The 21,530-nt window shown below is 36.2% G+C and overlaps 1 protein-coding gene across 1 annotated transcript in view; it reads left to right on the forward strand.

Moving 5' to 3' along the window:
• The window catches only part of dally (division abnormally delayed protein), a 219,796-nt gene that overhangs the window by 183,976 nt on the left and 14,290 nt on the right, over positions 1 to 21,530 (forward strand). The window contains exons 6-7 of the mRNA XM_033482407.2: positions 16,795 to 16,939; positions 21,217 to 21,424. Of these exons, the coding sequence (XP_033338298.1) occupies positions 16,795 to 16,939; positions 21,217 to 21,424 (353 nt within the window). The remainder of the gene's footprint in view (positions 1 to 16,794; positions 16,940 to 21,216; positions 21,425 to 21,530) is intronic.

Below are 21,530 nucleotides of genomic sequence, written 5' to 3' on the forward strand. Positions count from 1 at the left end.
TCCAATTCGAAAATTCAAAAGATCGTGAAACTTCGACGATATGTAAACAATTTTTCTAAATTTTGTAGAATTGAAAAATATACAAATTTCGATTTTGTAAAAGATAGTATAATAATTCACAGGCAAAAATATAATTATATATAAAAAAACTTTAAAGGGAACTGTCGTTGTTGAAAGATTTACCATCTCTTGATGTAACGAATCAAAATGATAAAGAAGAAATGATTTTCGAGGATCGAGTTTACTTCCTCACAGCGAATTTAGACAGCAGAAGAAGTTGCTTAATGGTACGATTATGTTGGAGCTGTGTTAAACGATAAGAGCGAAGCGTAGAAATACATTCTATTGTTTTGCATAGGAATGTTTGCACTACAGCGAACAGAGCCAGTGCGTATATTTCCATATAACCATATTGAGGAACTTAAAGATACACATAATAGTACGTACTTCTTCTCCAGAATTACTCACCTGAAATCTGAAATATCTGAAATATAGCTGTTATTGTACCTCCATTATGAACCAACCAAAGAAAGCAATTTTGCACGGATCGAAGCTTTTATAGCTTTTATTGCAGACCCTTTTCCTGTATTTTCTAATAGATTGTAGAGGAATATATATTTTAGTTTTTAAACGTGTATCTACTTTTGATAGAAATGTTTTTAATCGAAAATTATGATTATGATTTATGACCCTATACTCCGATAAAAATCAATATCTTTCTTATTTCATCTTATTTCTTTTTCTTCTTTTCATTAAGTAAAATGAAATGGTGATCTGTGAAATTACTTCGATTTTGTGGGAACTTTTAGGACTGATCTTCGGCCCTGATCGTATTCGTGTTAAATTATCATCAGCCGGTAGTTGGTTATCTGTATGGTAAAAAAATGCGATTGGACATGCTTCGTCCGTAAAATCCCCTCTCTAAAGAGCAACACACGCGTTATCGTTCATTACAAAAGGAGTACGTTGGCTGTGAATAATCCGAGGAAGTGGATATTACTCGGGTTACGCACAATCAGGCCGCGGGGAGGACAAAAACAAATGCGACTGCGGAACAAATCTCTGCACGTGCCTCCGCGAGAACGTATTCCCGGATTCATTCGATTAGCGGCGTATCGATTAGTATTCGAATGAAATACCGATGCAGTCCTCCTGCCTGGCTCATCGTGACGCGTCGCTCGAACCAAAAACAGGACACAAAAATAGACCTGACGTACAATGTGTTTTCACGGCCTAACTTTTTGGAACGCTAACTCCCAATTACAATTGCCATGTCATCCGCAACGGTATCGACACAATGGAGAAATACTAGATTACCATCGAATACCAACTGCTTTAAGCTAGTTATTTCACGCTTTATGGGAAACAGAACAGTGCGCAAATATCGTATTTAATCTTATGTTCGCTCTAATATAACCGCGATCAAAAGGTCCACCAGCTCGATTTCATCTTGAATAAAGTATTGTGAATTGAGAATAATGCGAGGATGTCATGTAATTTCATCGATGCAGTCGATGTGCTATTAATGGTATCAAAATTCCATCCATTAGCCTTGTTGCATTGATGTTTGGTGGATGGCTGAAATTGAATATGTTTCTAGGAAAAAACTGATTTTCGGAATGTTTTACTTCATCCGAAAAATTTAATTGACCCTAAAACTTTATCCGAAAAATGTTTTTGCATTGTTAAAGGTGATATATTTCAGACTGTACTTTGTGTATACGAAGTAACAAAGTTAAACTTACATTTGTTTAAAATGATCATTGGATATGGGTTAAAGCTAATGAAAACACTGCTAGTTGATTTAGAAACGGGTTTTTAAATCTTCGATTAATCCAATATTCTAGTATGTTTACGTTTAAATCAACTGTTTGCAAGACTCAATTACTTTTAATACTAAACAGTAAAGTTCGAAAGTACTCTAACTTTTTCAAAGTAGAACAACTGTGTTACTGTCCAACTATAGAATTTCTTCGTATTTCCGGAAAAGTCAAAATTTCCTATTTATGCATAAACGTTGGAATAAAAGCTTCGGTAACTCCTCGGAACAGAAGAGTTAAAAGTCAAAAAATAACTGTTGCATCGGAACCAATTCAAAATTTTAACAGTTTCATTCAAGCCCTGTCGAAAACGTTGAATTGATTTGTTCTCAAGCAATAAATTTCATTTGAAGTAACAATTGAGAATGCAACAATGATCTTACGACAATCTTTCGTAACAACATCGTTAAATTTACTTACCATCAAATTAAGCTATCTAGATGTACAAGAAAGCAGATAAATGACCTCCGTAAGGCGCAATTAGTACAGTCGGTTGGTTCAGCAGAAGCGGAAGATCGAGTAAGAGGATCAGAGTAAAAAGGCCGCGCCATGAAGAAGCTCCTATCAGAATTACTATGTGCAAAACAACTACCAACTACGTATCTCTTGCCCAAGAATGTTGAAGTTTACTGGAATTTTGTTCGAGAAGTCCACTACCAGTTCCATCAGTTTTCCGAACAGGTTGGAGGGTTGGTACCGCATGCATCCACAGAAATAAAAAGAAAATGATGGTTACTGAAAGCTCGCCGGACTTTGCACATGTTCTACGATAACCCAGATTCATCGCGAGCAGCCCGAGCGGCCCGTCAGATTTCACCAAAATTTGAAAGCAAACATCAGCTTCATTAGACGCCATTGGGAATCCAGCGTTCGCCGACATTACGAGGAAGATCGCCTCCATCAGATACCCATTTCACCACTTCCCACTTCAGATGCGCGTTCCTTTTGTCCCCAAAGGAGGCGACGATCGCACAAATGTATCATTTGAAAGTATTGCCGCATACGTGCTATCGACAAGAAACTGGATTCCATCAATTTCCTGCGATACCATCGTACAGAGAACGACTCAAATTATTCACTGTAGACAAAAATGGTCCGAACGAACGCTCCATGGTTTCTAGGGACACATAACTCTTTGTATGAGTACATACACGTGTATGTACATGTATACAGAGTACGTTGCACAGTGTGCTTAACATTTCTTGTTGAAGATTTAAAGACATTTGAGAAGACAAAGTCTGCACTGAATACTTACTGGGTCATTTTCGAACTCGTAGCTCGTGTTTAGAAAGTTTATTGTTAGTAATGCACAACATATATGACTTGTATAAATGGGTCTGATCTTGGTGAACAATGTTAGACTGTGTGTTCTCGTGCAAGATAAATATTGTCTGGATTGATTTCAAGATTCGTGCGAGCTACATAGACATTCACTTCTTTCCTTTAATAATTTCAATGACCTGAGAACAATACAATTGTATTTTAGAGTTCCTTCAATGCTTTTGCTATTTTTCAATTGATCCGATGGTCATTACCAGGAATCTTCCTGCAAAAGAAAAATCGTTCGCACCGATTACAAGACATAGGACCAGCGCGCAATTTTTGTTCTACTTTAAATAATTTTAACAAGTTTCTTCCAACCTTTTTACTATTTCAAAATGTCACGTATTCACCTTCACCATAAAAATGCACAAAATCCTTAGTTTAGACATTACCGTTGCCGCTGTCTGTTTCTGGTCCTGACAACAAACATTCGCTGGTTTCGAAACGTCGGAGGGAACGTCATCGAACAGGAACTTATTATAAACAGTCCAGAATTTCTAGGTCGATAAGACAATTGGCTTAGGCCTCGAAAGTCTGCGAGATGTTGGATCTATTCTCGTACCTCGTCTGCGGTTCAACGCATTCCTTATCGATCGAGTTGCGAGGCTAATTTTGTGCAAGTCACCGAATGATTGGCTCGCAAAAAGGAATAAAAAGGAGATCATGAGAGGCAGAAAGAGTAACCATAGGCTGGATAGTTCCGGTATGACGGTGGCTTAAAAAGCCGCCGCCTCGCCGTTGATTAATAATCCCATGGGCGCAAGCTGCCTTCGCACGCTGCGCCCGTCCCTTTTCTTCACCTTTGTCCTTCTTCATCACCCTTTTCGTCGCTCCTCTCTTTTCCTCCGGCACTCTTCGTTCCGTCTTTTTCCAGTTCTTTCTCTTTACCTTCATGTCGCTGTCTTCTCTCTTTTCCCTTTCTCCCTTTCCACCTTTCTACCATTTACTTTTTCTCTCTTTTCACTTCTCACTTTTTCGCCTTTCGCTCTTCTCTCTTTCTTTCTTTCTGTTTCTTTCTTTGGCTCTCGCTTCTCTTCTCACCTTCTCCTCTTTCACTCTTTCACTCTCATCTCTGTCTCCCTTTCTCTATTTCTTTCTCTGTCTCCTTCTCTTCTTGTCTTTTACGTTTCCTGCCTATCTCCCTCCTTCTCCTTTTCTCCTTCTTTCTTTCTGTCTTTCACTCTTCCTCTCTCACTGTTTTTCTCTTTTTCTCCCCTTTCCCTTCCTCGCATACACACGTAAAACTACACCGTGTCTCATAATTACGAAACCACGCAAAAATTTTCAACTTTTATATGTATATCGCAGTTAACGCATTATCGCCTGCCGTCATAAAAATATGTTTTCCCCTGATTACTCGTGAAATTCTGTAGACCTATAAATAGTTAATGTGCATTAAATCATTAAATGCCGGCGACCTATATATATATATATATCTTAATCTTATCTTATATATATATATCTTACGTATTATCTTAATACGTAATCGTATTCATCACATTACATATATATGTCATAATTAACATCACAATATTACAACACATATATATGTCATAATTAACATCACAATATTACAACATATTATATGTAATGTGATGAATACGATTACGTATTGAGAGAAACTGCAAAATTTTTGGTAGTTTTATAATTAAGAGACGCAATCCATTCGCTCGATTTGCTCTCTCGTTTCTGCATGTTCTCCCCCTCCCCTCCATTCATTTCTTTCATTTGATTTCTCACATTTCTCGCTCACAGCTTCTTTCCACACCTCCACACAACGCGCTGCGCACATTATGTACGTATCTGTATGTTCACTAGCTTCCACTTGTTAGGATTCTGTTCAAAGGCACCGAGCAAGGATTATCGAGTGTGGTCAGTTAATTACATGGTGCGTCATTAATTATGACAGAAAAGTGCACCCGCGGCTGAGGTTTTGGATGCGCTACGTTAATGCATTCATATTTAACATGTTTGGTGTCGCGACTGAATTAAATTCCATCGCTTATGAACCTTTCCTAGGCTTCTTTATAAAATGAGTTTTACCTCGTAAACGCGAGCTTTATGTGCGCATGATGTTAAATTGTTGCAACAGTTTTTAACTTTAACTTTTCTGACCATTCAATGTTTTAAGCGTTTTAATATGTTTGTAATCGACATTAAACCTACTACCGTTAAAATGGTCGGTTTTTAATTTTTCGCAGGAAATGAGTGAATAAATTAAATTAATTTAAAATATATTAAATTATTTCAAATATAATATAATATGTTGATAATCTGTTGGATATTTCAAATATCTAATTTCTAAAACAAATCTTTTTTTATTGAAAGAAATCGAATACCGATTATATTTGTTTAAAATGAATTACAGTTTTACGTAAAAACGGTTTTTCAACTAAGAGACGAAATAAATTATGCAATTCGCAAAAATCAGATAAGAAACATCCTTAATTTTCAATCATGTTACGTTCACATACAAGGCATAAAACCTATTATTTCACGGTCGCAATGAAAATATAAGCTCGTTAGAACATTTATGGCACTTATTACGAAGTTAAAAATCTAGAGTATATAATTTTATTAACATAATTAAATATGAATTGTTCAATACAGGAAGTAGCGTAAGTAGGTAGCGTGTTTCACTCTGGACATTAAAAAAATGAAGTTATTATTTCCGAGATTAATATCTGTATACGTGATGAATGTTCCTTACACAGGCTATTTAAAAGTACCAAAGCGTAACCACGTTGTTTCATAAATTTGAACTTCACCAAAGCAGAAAACATCCGCTGTGTTTTGCACTCGTGTGCATATCGCGCACCGAAACTGTGAGAAACTTACAAATCTGTGTTGTATCGTGTCTTTAGTGTCATGTACAGAACTAAATACGTGTTATCCACAAAACATTTTAAGAAGATTAAATGCATAGCTTAACACTGTCACTGTCTATTACAAATTGTCAAGTTACAATTGTTTTTTTGACTAACGTAATATTTTGTGTATTTATTTCATAACAATGCAAATGTATATAGAGTAGAAAAACTTTATTTCAATGAAATGAAATAGAATCAACAAATTAGCTACCCGTAGTCGTTAGACTGTGAATTTTTATACAAAATATAATTTGTCAGCTGTCATTTGTTCCTGCTCTTACAAATTTTAACAAATTAAAAATAATAGAAGAGTATTTTCAAATTCTTTAAACGTTTGTACTGTTCTGCATTTGAACTGCACATATCTGTAATAAATACAGAAAATTCGCGGTGTAGTAATCATCATCAAAGCATAGCAATATCGTCAAATTATTTTAGACGTGTTAAAATTATTGATAGAAGAAATACATTTTTGTTTCGCACAAAGATCTGCAGTTTATTCACAAAATCTTGTATCTCTTATTCGCAATATCTTTTATGTATTATTCACAAATCAATCAATTTGGTTTTTATTTTTGCAACAGACGTTCATAATTAAATCAGGCAAACTTTTTATTTATGGCTTTTCGTCTTTAGATTAATTTCGTAGTTCTGCATTGCTCCGGATGTACGAACTTTTCCTATCATTAAAAGGAGAAGCACATCACGTTGATAACTTATTAATATTAAGACGGCGTTCATTAATTTGAGAAACCCCAGGAAATTTCGCAATTCTTCGTCGAATTTATTTTTGCGCAAACAACTCCGCTTGTCTGAATTCAATGCGCTTATTGATCGCCGCGTTTCGAGAACGGTAGTAATATCTTACCAGGCGCAGATCTGATAACGTACACCGATTAACTGAATTAGTAACGAGTTATTTCTATCGAGTTATTTACACCCCTTGATTGGAATGTCAAGATTGCGAATCGAAAGAGACTTGTGATTTTTGCAGATGTGTCAGACAAAAGCAATGTAAATCAATCAGATTCAGCAAAATGACCATACAAATCGAATGCACTGTATATTACACACGTTCCACGTAATTTTTCGTATCATAACAACGTACGTACATGTATGATGCTACGATTGAACCTCAATTAAATTGCTCGCGGACACTGAAGTCCTAGTCGTCCAGAGTTGTGATTGCGCGTGTTTGAATTTCCAACTTTGAATGGACATTTCTAATAAACTACCGTTCGCTGAGAATATACGGGGTATATTATATGTATAATATTATATATAGTGTTGCAGTGTTGTGTGTTGTAGTAATAATACAGAGACAATTATCGGAATTAACAGAAAGACAAGTTCGTTCTAAAACAAGTGGGTTAAATGGATTAAATGTTATTTTTAAAATGTTCATAAAGAGAGTTTAGCACATAAATAGAGAGTGCTTCGTTTACCTTATCCACTCTAACATCTTCGCTGTCCTAGCAAGTACAAAAATATGTATGAGGAAGAAGTTGTTGACTTATCACTAATTTCGCACGTTCTTTTCTTTGTCTCTCTCATCAATTAAACATGAAGCCTATTATATGTATGTATTATATTCTATCTTATTATTAATGTACTATAATACAGTGCCATTGACTTGCCGGCACGTGCCAGCGGACTCGCACATCCTTGAGACTCGAGCACAGGTAGCTGGTCCGAGGTCGTTGAAGGGAGCAAACAAGCTAGTTTCTTAGTGTACACCATTTCAGTGAGCCTTACCATTATGGGAACCAAATTCCCACATAAGTGGTGGAAGGGGGTGAGCCTTAACGGGGTCTTAATGGGATCAGGTTACAAGACGGGGTTAGTTTTTATTATAGAAGCAGCATCCACCTGCTTCCAGCGTTCTCTCATGTCTTCATATCTTTTTGAACATCAACTGATTGGCTTCTGAGCCGTTCATATATAAAGATATGTATAAATAGTTGATTATCAAATGTCTTTACTAACGCGTTGACAGCCAAGTCACAATCCCAAACATTCCACAATTTCGAAGTAGTTTAATTAAGGAAACTGAAGCTGGAAAGTTGCAATTGGAGATCAAAGAGATTAAGTTTTTTAACTTCTTGCGTATTACACTTGTGATCGCGTATCGGGAGAAATGTTCTCGAACAATACAAAAGTGCAATCCTTCGTATCAAAACAGGTAGAAAGATTCTGAAAAGAAAAAAAATATATATATAAATATTCGATAATAATTGAACTGCGTATTTTCGTGGAACATGAACATTTTCTAAGTCACCCTTAAGAAATCGAAATTATATAAACATGCATATTGTTATTTCATAATATGCTTATATTTGTGATACGGGTAAATGGTTAGAAACTCGCTCATATCCTTGCGCCTCGAGAATTTTCTCAAATCGGCAACACACAAAATGAAAATTACGTTGGAAACAATGATTCTACAGAAATAGGATGTTACATAAGACTGTATTCGCACAAATTGTATAAAATGAAAATGGTTAATCTTAAAATTACCATAATTACCAATGATTTTGTTATGTCTCTCGTGAAGGAACATCCGAGGATGAAATTACAAAGGATAAAATTAAAGTAGTTTTACTACATCGAGTATTCTATACAAACATATCGTCGTTAAATTTAACGTTTAACGAATCTTTTATAAACGTTTCCATCTTGTTCCTTGCACCCTATTTATGGTTGGCAGAGTGCATTCCACTTTGTAGTTTTGGAAAAACGCCAAAGCTCCTCTGGTCTTCTGATGGCCGTTTAAATCAATTATGAAATTAGCACGTTATCGCTACTTCAATTTCCCCGCGAATACTTTTAGTATGTTTTCACTCCTATTAATAGCACTCAAATAAATCCTAACGTACACAAATTATTTGCAAATTGAAAAAGGAAAGAAAATTGAACAGTACATTGGGGAATACGTTGCACAGTATTAAAAACAATGGCAGTTCGCCGGGGATGCAGTTTGATTTCTGAAATGCAGATGTAATCGATCAGCATCATTTATCAGATCGATAATTATACCGGATTAGCAATTAACTAAAACACCGGGCTTAAGGTTACCTCGTATAAGACAATTCCATTAGCTTTAATTCGCAAATTCCACGCCGCAGAGATGTCCCCCCGATCTGTGATTCCAAGCCAACGGAATCCTTTTGAATTATACACGAAGGTGGAGGATACAGGGTTTTCAAAGTGGCTCGAATAACGGATCTGATGGTATACTGATGGCATTGAAATATTAATCTAAGGTAAAGCACCTGCTATTCTGACTCCGACGAAATCGATCGGCATGGGGACATCACCGCAAACCGGCATAATGTATCCATTTGTGACACCACTGGTAAATATAACTAACCATTTATTCAGGCGTGATCAATTTTATTGCTCATACGTGCAATATTATAATTAATACTGTTTAGTATATAATTTTATTGATTGATTCTACACACGTACGCCATAATTACAACAGTTTTGCTCGTTCGATTAAGAAAATTCATTCAGATGCTTTTGAAATATTACTAAGAATGTGCCCTCAGCCAGCAGTATAATAAACAAAATTGTAAGCTCTTCGAAATGTAGACATTTGAAAAATTACGTTTCGATTTCCGTCTTCGTTTTAATTTCTCGCTGTTAACGAAAAACGAAAACGATTGAATTTGCTGTTTTTCTACCGCAATAATTCTGGAATCATTTTGTTGCCCTACTGAAAGTTAGATATCAAAGCCGAAAGTATTAAATGAACTGTTAACGTTCGCACATTTCTTACGTGATGCAAGACTCTGTGAATATTTGCATCGAAATTCACATAAATCCTTAACCTGGCCAGAACCGGCACATCTATCTTAACGACGTTTCCGGGAACAGATTTCGAAACTCTGTTCGGTAAAGACTGCAAAGAAATCGATTTTTGGAACACCGTCTCGACGAAAGTATCCCCTTAACCGGTACGATGGAAACGAACGTATCCGGATCCATTGAACCCGTCGAATGGTTCTCCGTGCAAGTAAACGAAGTCGGATATGTTCGCAAGGAAGGTGAAGACGCATGATTCGTTTCGATAGCTTTCAATCGGGGCGAACCAGTTTTCGTCGAACCGCTTCTTTTCGTCCACGGTACGTACGTGAGCGAGATTACATCGTCCTCGAATTATACTCGTTACCGGAGAGGAAAGAACTCTAGAAACCGGGAGGAAAGACATAGAAATTGAAGGGGGGAGCAAGAAAAAACCAGCAGGAAGGCGGATACTGAGGGACTGACGAACTGGAATTGACACGAAGAGGGAAAAGGAGAATAAGAGGAGTCTATGGGGACAAAGCGAATACTCGATGAACCCGGAAGTTTCGTAGAGCAGACATGACAGGTAGAGAGGTCCGCGAATCACGATTCACCGGGCTAATTTCCTAAGCGTACGCGGAATAATATCGGAATCGAGTTAATTAGCAGTCTAATTCTGACCAGTCGATCAATTATCTCTACGGATACATATATCTTCCTTGCGGTACTCTACTCCGAGCAAACGTTTTTCTTTGTTGGAACACCTCTCCATATCGTATGAAAGAAACTGAAGTTAAAGTTCCTATTATGGAATTATTTCCAGGAGGTATAAAATTATCATCGATTTTATTGCAACTGAAAAGTGTTATTGTTGAATATTTATACCACTGTTCGATAAATTGATGTTTTTAGATAACGTAATGAATCTTAAAATATATGTTTAATATGAATAAGGGAATAATCGGGGAAAGGAAAAAAATTGAAGTACACAATATGGAACAATATACTCTTGCTTAGAAACACCCGTATTCAAATAAGCATTTATTTTTACAGCTGATCGTTACATAACAGTATTTGCGTGAGTGAATTTATAAAGAAAATTGTTCAAAAATATGGGTAGAATTTTTACATACCCTTTAAAATGCTCTGTCTAGTTTTTATCGTATCATTTGTACTACAGTTTCAAGAAGGATTCACAAGCGCGTTTCATAACAGGTATTTTTCTTTTCTTCTTTTACAGTATTTCTTACGTGCAGAATCCTAACGATGGACTTTTAATTAACGGCATACTGTACAATCTACTACAAAGATTCTAGAAAGTCTGACTTTCTAGAATCGTGAGCTGTATCATTTATTTATGCAATAGAGTAGCTGTATCATGAATGCATAATTTTGGCAAACAACAAGCAAATATATAATTCGATGAAGAAGTCGAAGAAGTATTAGAAGATTATCCGTTTAAAATGTTCATGTGCTTAGATGAACGGCAAATAATTTCGTGTACTGAAATAAAAAATAATACTGAAATAGCTTAAAACTTAAAGATTGAGTACAAAATAAGTTTATCAAATCCAAACTCACGGAGAAATTTCGTAGGAACGATAACGAGTCTTTCAAAGTTACCCATTTCGAAACAGCTGCAAAGTCAAAACCAATAAAGCCAGATTTATATCATAGAAACTGTTTACACTACACCAGATTAAAGTCTCGAAAAATCTTTTTTCACCATCCCATGTTACAAGAGAAGCAGCGAATAATAAATCTAAAATACGTCATTTTCTCGCATGCAGCAGTCAAATGTTTTAATGTGACCCATTCGTACGCGCGCGCAAGCTTGCATTTTTCCATAAAAATTCGAAGAATGGAATGTGAACGCAGATAAAACATTTCGAGAAGATTCCCTGCTCGCCGAATCATGCGAGATTTTATTTTTATTTCCTGCCATAACAAAGGGGGATATTAAACATGCTGCACAGAAAAGACCGCGAATCTTCCGGGCAACTGTATCAGCTACTCTTTACCGGCCCTCTTCGCGACGGGTCTGCCAAAGAATATTTCGAAAAGAGATTTCGCTTATGTATCTCTTGGATCAGTGGTCCCAGCGGACGTTGGAATCAAGAGGGAATAGTAGTGAATGAGAACATCGCGCAGCCTTTGATGAATTAAATAGAAAATAAAGTACGAGGGTGGAAGGAGCGCACGAAAGTAAGACAGATGTAAACGAAAGGGGGAAGAAATATTGGATAGAAGGCTGCTGCGTGAATGGACGGTATTGAGGATCGTCAAGAAGAACAGCTGCAAGGCGGTGCACACGCAAAATGTTTCCCTCTTGATATACATCCTCGCCGAGTCTTTAGAATTTTTCAGTCCTCTTTTTGCAGTCACGGTACTATCAACTCTAGGTTATTAATGATCATCGTCGCCGGTTATTCTGTTATATACATATTCTTTCAATAACGCATTGCGCTGTAATTTCAGCCGCTTTACTTGAGATTCTCTACAGCTTCGAGTGCTTCTTCAGCCCTTTCCAGTCCAAAACGTTTCCTCCATGTTACTTCAGAATTAGCTACAACATTATATAATTCTTTCATCTTTCGTGTTGTAATTTATTTAGAACAATTGTAAAATACTGCAATTGTCGCATTCTTCGCGGACATAACACAGATCAGCAAAATAAGTAATCACCCGTGCAAAAAGTTTATGTCCGAAAAGGATTAATAATATAATTAATAGTATACTAATTTTATAATTTACGATTATTTAAATTGTTAAATTGCGAGCAATTAATCAGTAAATTGATTCGTTTGGTCGCACGTCATGATAACAATTTTTAAATATCTAAGTACGTAAAATATCAGTGTTTGTTAGGTTTGTAGCAAAATCACGTGAAAGGACCGATTTATAATAAAAATAGTATGAGAAAATATCCACGTCGTTAGTAACAACGGTTTTAGTTATTTGCTAGTAATTTCCATCAGATGAAACTACAATGCAAATATTGTTGTGCCTTCTCTATTCATGAAGTACAATAAAATGTATATAGTGATTAAATTCTTCCGAACCAATTGTATTCCTAGAAGAAGAATGAAAGTATTATGAAAATGTACAATCATTAGCAAGGAATATATGTACATCCGTAATATACTTGTTAGAATGAGATAGAAAGGAACTAAAGAGGAGAACAAAACTAATCAGATTAGTTTTACAACTGCGAGCAGATCAAAGATGAGAAGCATAAATTACTTTTTAATATTAATCGAAAAACTTTTCGTAGTACTTATCCGTTACAAGACACCTTTGAACCTTCTTGAGAGGAACAAGTTTATTACAGAAATTATTCCGCAACGAATACATAATGACGGCAAAATTATTATGGCTTTTTTTGTACGTAATGTATTTAATGCAACGATATTCAATGCAGTTTCAACGGTATTTAGTAAATAATATAAATAGTTAGTAATATAAATAGTACATTGGTCACGCTCATGGTTGGCAAATCTCAAATCGATTTTCCTATCGTAAGCAGCTACTTTACGAATTAATGGCCACCGCCCACTGTTTTGTTTATGGGGACAAAGTCTGCTATGGGGTAGCCGGCAAGGGTTCTGAAGCTAATTGTGAGAGGGGTGCTCACTTACAATTAGCCAATTTGTTCTGTTGTGTTAGCCTTGCGAGATAAATCTTCGAGTTTATAACGCGTCGGTTGCTGTGCAATAATAAATTTAACGATTATTTGAATTGATATAGTTGTTTGAATGATTTTTATCATCTTCTTTATAATTATGTACACAACTTTCTATCGACTATGAGCTTGATTCTGTTTTCTGATGGAAACAGTACCCCTTTTTTATTCCCACTACATATATAGAACGTATTACGATTCTTTTGTTATTCAACACTATGTGGACAATAAGAAAAGTTTCAAAATAATATGAATTAACCATTTGTTTCATAATGAGATTAAAAGAAATGAATTCATACGAACATTGTGAAAACGTAGTCACTAGGACTCGTCACTAACTTTTTGGAATTCAGTACAAACGCTCTCAAAATTGTTCAATGATTACCAGACCGCAGATTTTATGCATTTATGACAAAAATGAGTAGGTCGAATGCAAGACTGTCCACGCATTTGAACAATTCGAGGACAATTATCATTTTTCAGAAAGGTCCGTAATCTAATCATTGCATCCATTTGAAGAACGGTATAAACTCTATCCGTTTATTGAACATCAGTTTCGGAAACCAGTTACAGAGTCGTGCTGATTCAATTACATTTTAATTCAATTTCGCTATTTAATTACATTATATTTCATAGTTACGTAATCCAAAATCAATGCAACTGAAACAGAATGTAATTCGAATTCAGTTCTTCTGTTATTACCTATTAATTCAATATTTTTCAATTTGCAATTTGAATTCAATTGCATCGTAATTCATAATTAATGTAATTCAATTACTTAGTATTTTGTAATTGTACTTCATTTGCGTTTACGAAACACGTTGTAATTGAATTGAATGCAGATCTGAATTACGAATTACAATGTGATTGTACATACAATGTGATTATATTACGATGTAATTGAATTACTTCGTAATTCTAATTCCTTGAGTAAATTCTCCATAACTCAGCCACTCGTGACGCATCATTTTACATTGTCGGCCTAATTCACTTCTGAAAAACTGTAAAACGTTTTTACATATTACGCGTTTTTTGAGAATACATAATAATAATCATTCGTTCGAGTACGCTTTAATTTGTAGACATTACAGAAGCATTTCGTTTTGATGCATAAATCTACGCTTCAGACGTAGACAGCTAAAATCACCGCTTGTCTAGATACATTTCCAATCGCTCGGGAGCCGGTTCGAAGCAATTGCAAGAATGCGTCTTTGTGTTTGAACAATTGCCGGTAAAGAAAGTGTGATTGCCGGGAAAAAAGCATCCGATCGTAGGAGCATGCTCAATGGGGAACCAACGAATGCTACGGCTTGTATGAGCGCGCGCGTTTCAAAAGTGACGATCCGAGAATAGCGCACGCAAATAGAACGGCCGCTCTTCCACCCTATCTCCTTCGCAGATAATTCTTTCCTCACGCTTCTCGGCTTGTTCGAGAATATCAAACGCGCTTGCTGACGGCAACAAGATATTGCGGATCCCGCCGAGATTCTGGCTTTCCAGTTGGTTACACGCAAATAGCTTCAAATTGTACCATTGCAACAATAGCCTTTGAACACGCGGCACGCTAAGTAGCCCGGCGCTGTTTCTTATTCATGTCAAGTTGGAAACTTGATACTGACGTGCGTTCATGAATTTTGGAGATTCCCGCACGCGCGGAATGCTCGGATTTGGTAATAACTTGGTGCATATGAAATCTCGGATTTGTATTGCGTATAAACGTTTTACGTGGCTTATGATATAACTTCTTTTATGGTTTTATCGTGCATTGCCAGCATCATATTTCGCCAAAAAAACCTTTTTTCAAAATTCTGTATATTTGTCACTTAGCTTGAGTTTTGCATGACTATGAATTCTGCAGATATTCGTGTAATTTTTTTTCATAAATCGAATTTACGCATTCGAAAGACCAGAACTTCTTCAAAAATCGCATTCATATATTAAAAACTCGCTGGGAAAAGCGTATCGATGCAAATGGTACATATTTTGATGAAATAAACATCTTTCGAAAGTAGATCTGAAGGTTTCACTGTTCGTTTAAATTTCATATGCACCAATCTAATAGAATATACAGTAGAGCACGAAAAGTTTAGCTGATCGAAAATCATTTTTACGAATGTAATATTCAACGAAATGTGTACAGATTTGAAGTTATTCAGTTACGAATACGTATCAAGAAGAAAATCAACTACATACGTCGAATCTGCTACGAAGTAGATGCGCATAATTTCATTTTTCTTCGGATTAATCTTAGATGTATCGAACCTAAGCAATCATTAATCACCGGTGATCGTTTGAAACTTAAATTGCGAAACTCGTTCCAGGAAAGAATGCCACGTAACTTCGATTTTCTCTTTTGTTCGTCAGTTTGCAACACAAGTGCGGCGAGCTGTTCTGGCTCTTCAATGAATTGCCGTTGCAATCAATGTTGCGATACTTCTGCGAACGTCTAGCTAAGATTACAACAAGTGTATATATACACGCGTATATTTGTGTGGGTGCGTCTCGATGGCGAAAAGGATTTATCACGAAAACAGATAAAGCGGCACTCGATGTTACAACGAATGAACGATCTTCCTTATTTATCCATTCGTGTTCACCAGAGTAAATGTAGGTGACAAATGAAACGGTTTCTTATCTCGGATCGAAAAAATTTTCCAGTACACTCACGAACACCACAGATATTTACTCGTTAGCAGTGTATGGTTTCATTTTCGATATATTATCACTTAACCACTGCGGTTCTTCGCACAAAATAAAAATGTTCTACATCCAGAGTTGTGCAGAATTACAATCGAATTACTAAAGCAATTATAATTTCAAAATAATTCGATTACGTTATAATTCAAGCACACATTGTAATTCGTAACAATTTTTGTTTTTACGTCTTTTGTATGCCTCGATTTACTTTCATTGCTACATTTCGATAAGAAAAAAATAAAATTCTCTGATTCTTCGTATTAGCAGTCCTCTCTTGCTTTTCATTTTTCTTTTAACCTATCAAATTTTCAAATTTTCTGATAAATGCGTAAGTCCTACAGTTCAATTAATGCACGAACTTATATTAATAACTTTGCATAATGTACATAAAGAAGCTAAATTCATGCCCTAGTTATTTTTATATAATAAATTATATGATTTTGAATCTATTAATTTGATAAAAATTCAAAATTCGACGTTTTTCTTACAACCGCAGACATTTGCTCCAGTATTCATACCACGTGCGATATTGTTTATAAAGAACACGAAGTCTCGATATGCAACGCTCGAGTTCGTAAGTTAATTTCATGGATCTTCCCGTTGTTGTTCGCAGGTACACAAAGATGGTGGTGGACTCGAATTTGATGGCGCAGAAGTACAATCCCGAGTACACCGTAACGACAATGTCACTGCCGACAACTTCCTACAGCAATACAAACACAAGCGTGCTCATTGACCAATTGAGGCACATTAATCAGGTGAGTCCACCAACTGTAATTTGTCGCTCGGCTTATGTTAGCCTTGGCTGGTTTTGTTTCCGATGTGGAAACACGCCTCTTGTTTCGACCTTCTATTTCCGAAATTAAGATTAACACCTTGTGTTGCGATCTTTTTCCTCAGCCGCTCTAATTAAAAAAAACTATTTCATCGTTCATAATTTTGTACAGGAAAGAAAAGAACAAATGCACACTGTGCGTTTTACGAATAACGATTAGAGATTTACTGGTTTTTAAACCTTTGCACTCGGAGAATTTTCTCTGATCTTTATGCAAAATAAAAATTATTTGCTTCAATTGCAGCAGCAATTATTATGTTTAATAGATTCGAAAGAATGTGGCAATACGTTGAAATTCTACTAATGTTCGTACTGTTCTATGCCCTCTTCACTCATTTTTGCCATGAATGCAAAAAATCTAGTCTGCCGATCACCTAAAAAAATTCGGACGTATTTATTCGCGAACTAGTGAGTTGGTCTGTTTAAATAGAATTTCATAAGAGATTGTATCGGTACAGATTTTACGAAACAGAAATTGTTAATTTTAGAAGTGCTACGATTATTAGAACTGTTATTATCCGAGTATAAAGGGTTAAAATAATATTCACGTTAAACCAGTGCAAAGGTAGGAAGGGGTAGAAATTTTGAAGTTCGCGATAACCTTAATCGAGAGCTGTATTATTCATAGTGCTGAAACGACTTGAAAACACTGTTACGTTATTTTTAACTCGTTAAAATAATTAAAGAATGAAATTAATAGCTATGTAGCTCCTTGAATCTTGTAATTAGCGCAAACAATTTTTATTTTGCATAACAAAACCGTGAATTTTTATCCACATTTTATGCGATAATTCGAATAAGTTGCAGAGAATCAGATTCTTAAATTTTTTGAATGTTTATTTAAATCGACGCGAATTGATACGCAACAAAGAAGTGTCGAATACGACACTCGGGACATCTATAAACGTAAATAAACTAAGGATCTCGTATCAGGAGCCGTCGCATGGAAAGCCTGTTTTGTAACGCTTTTCAAATGATCTCTAGATGATTTCTTCTCGGGTCTCGATCATCCGCCGGGTCTTTAATTTATCCGACCTATCTGTCCTCCGATTAGGCTGGTTAATCGAGGTTCTACAGCAATTTGTACGTGAAACACTTATTTCGGTCAATAGACAGATTACGAGCAATTTAAGGTCGTCGAGTTAAGTGAATCACCCGATATGTAAGCACTTCCACGTTCCCGTGCGATCAGGCTGGCCATAAATTACGTTCTAATCTCGAATTATTCATACGACGAGGTGTGCAGTCGTGTGTCTGGCGTACCAGTCTCGCTCGCGTTCACGCGCGGGATAGAAGGCGTGAAAGATTCGACTAAAGACCGCGTGGGTGAGCTCGGTTCCCCGTGTCGGTTCCAATTGTCCGCGTTTGCCGAACAGGTGCGAGAACGGCAGCTTTCAGATGCACGAACAATCCGAATTATTGGCAATAGATCTCGTTCACGGATCGAGCACAATTGATCCGATTACATCCAACCTAATACGCAAGTATAAATAATAATACAATGAATTGTCGTGCACTAGAAAAGTGGCACTTGTTTCAGATTCTACGAATTGAAAAAATGCATTTGTTGCAATTGTTATCGTCGTATGTATTGAAGTGAATGAAGGAATTTTTCATACAAGTATATTCTTATATAATAATGTTAATGAGAGGATAAGAGGATCATTTTTTTATTCAGCTTGTAATCTTGTAATAAAATCAAATTATATCTTATACTTTGAACAGCTATATCGAAAAGACATCGATACACTTTTTTCAAATACCGATACGATTTCCATTAAATGTATAAAATTCATTAACCGTAGAATTGTATTGATCGAAGATAATTTTAAACCAATTTTGTAGGTATTCACGATAATGAATTATTGTTCATGACCATGTAAACTCGAGAAACATTCTCTCAATTTGTCTATGATGAATTCTATGTGCAAACGATCTTTCTTTATTGAAGCAGCTTTAAATAAACCACTGTTTATGATTACTAGACTGCAGATTTTATGCATTTATGGCAAAAACGGGTAAGTATAACACAGAATAGGGAAGACACGATGAATCGAAGAATATATCGTTACACTACTTTTAACTTATTAAAACTACCAGAAGAAAAAATACATTTTTATTGAACTCCTGTTTCGTACAATTGATGCAGATTATTTTTATTTTGCACAAAGATCCGCAGTCTAACGGCTACTATCAACAACTTGTCTATTGGTTTTGCTTCTTAAAAAATTTCTTCTATTGGATAATTGTATTCTACACAAAAAAGGAATGAAATTGGTATTATTTATAAATAATTGAATAAAGTTCGTGCTTAATTCTTGAGGCATAAATGAAAACAGTAAAACAATATCAAAAATTTAATAAAACGATGACAGTTCCTCTAGATAGCAGATCAAAACATGTGCAACCATAGATAGGCTACGGCAAGTTGCGCAATTCGGCATCCTTTGGTAGTACCAGGATCGCACGAAATAATTGAGAATTAATTAGGTGTGGCCTACATCGAGGATCCTGTTTTTCCGAACAACTTATCCAATTTAACGTACACCTGCACGCGTTCAAGTACTATATTGTGATCGCTAGTTTACCTGTCACGCCACGAAACGCCTAACGCTTAAGCTCACGTTAATTCGCATGTCTGGAAGTCGGACCGACGACTTCTGGTTGTTGCGTGTAGAACACCTGCACACCCGTCAACAGCAGACGTATCGCAACTGCGTAATCCAGTATAAAATCATACAAAGCGAGAAGAAGGTGGCGCGGAACGATATACAATGACAATGTGCGAACTCATGAATGATTTATGGGCAGCCACCCCGCAGACAATGTGCATTCGAATGTCGCTACTCTACTTTTTTCTCTGCCCCTCCACCCCTTTGCCGCGACAAAATAAACGTCTATCCAGTCGCTATCCGCCCGCAGAGCCGTCGTTTTGCATATCGAATGGAATTACTAAATGCAAATAAGCCGGTATATTGCAGCCAATGCAATTAAACAAATTAACTACCTCGATAATTTCAATATCGTTGCGGGAATTACAGCTGCGCGTCATTGTTAAGCTGCGCCTAGAGAATCGGAATTACAATAGAATCACCGACAGTCGAACTAACAGAAAAATATGAACGTTCTGATTAGGAAATTTTCGGATGATTGAAGTGCAGAGTAAATTCTCTCCAATTGTCCCTCAGTTTGTAAACAAAAATGGACAATTTGAGAAGAGGCGATACGAGGGTATTCGAGCCTCGCGGCTCGTTTTTACAGTTGTTGATAACTATAAATAAATTACTCTCTCGTTGAGTAATTTATTTTATCTGTGTGTGTGAATTTTAGTAGCCAGTCTCGATAACAAGACGGTCTCGGTAGGAATTGAATCGAAAATATATCATTTCGTTCCTATTTATTGAGCATAAAGTTGATAAGCGTAGCTACATTTCATTCGTATTTTATTACTGCTTATTATAGAGTCGCAGGGAAAGGTACAGCGTCCTTGTAATTACGAGTAGGCTGTCCATGTTCATGCATTAAAACCCAGAAACTAAAGTTTTGGTTTTAGTTTTTGAGTATTTTTCTCTTATCCACGAATATTGTTACCGCAAGTAATTGAATTCTCTCGCACTTTCATTCACCGCGGTGTGAGAAAATCATTGAAATGGAACGCTTAAACATCATAATTGTCTATGATACTGCAGACAAACTAATTTCCATTGTAACTTAAATGCCGAACAATCGTCCCCTATAAATCCTGTTTATATTATTTATTTTGTTTTTATTATTTATTGCAGTTTTATGCACAGTTAAAACATATTACAGTAAATATATAACCTTGAACTCTTTTACATCGTGCAAAGTCCGACGAAGTTCTGCTCAAGCAACCCTATTATGAGAAAGATTAATTAACTTTTCAAGGTGTTAATAAATTATGAAACGTGTAATACGTTGTATGTTTTCCATTAAGTTGCAAGAAAGCGTATAATTTTCAGAATGGAATTTATTGTTTGAATTTAGCAACTCGTCAATTGATCGATCATAATCCTTTTTCTTTTATACTTCGTAAAACTGATTCACAGAGGTGTAGACCTATACGTAGACCTACGACTTTTATAGTTTAATCGTTCATTCTAATTTTGATTCTCTTTAAGCTTAACATTAACGCCAATTTACACAAGTTATTTACGCAAAATTTACTTTCATTCCTGGCAGATTTTGCAATCTCAATTGGCATCGACGCCCGACAGTGGAACACTGCTGCTCGCTGACGAAGCTTTAGATGGCTCGGGAAGCGGTGACAGGCCAATTTGGAGGAAGAAAGGAAAGGGCGACGACATCGACAACGACGACGAAGATGCGCACGGAGACGATCACGACGACGAAGAGGCGTCTGGTTCTGGCATGGGACCCACCACAACAGGTACAAATTTGAAATCCTTATTATTTTTAATTACGCCCTCCCAAGACTCCAAGACTCCACTTGCAAAAAATCTGCGAAGTTCGATCGAGTTCAAGAAAATAGCCTC

Source organism: Megalopta genalis, chromosome 6 (genome assembly GCF_051020955.1).
Source record: "Megalopta genalis isolate 19385.01 chromosome 6, iyMegGena1_principal, whole genome shotgun sequence".
Classification (NCBI taxonomy): domain Eukaryota; kingdom Metazoa; phylum Arthropoda; class Insecta; order Hymenoptera; family Halictidae; genus Megalopta; species Megalopta genalis.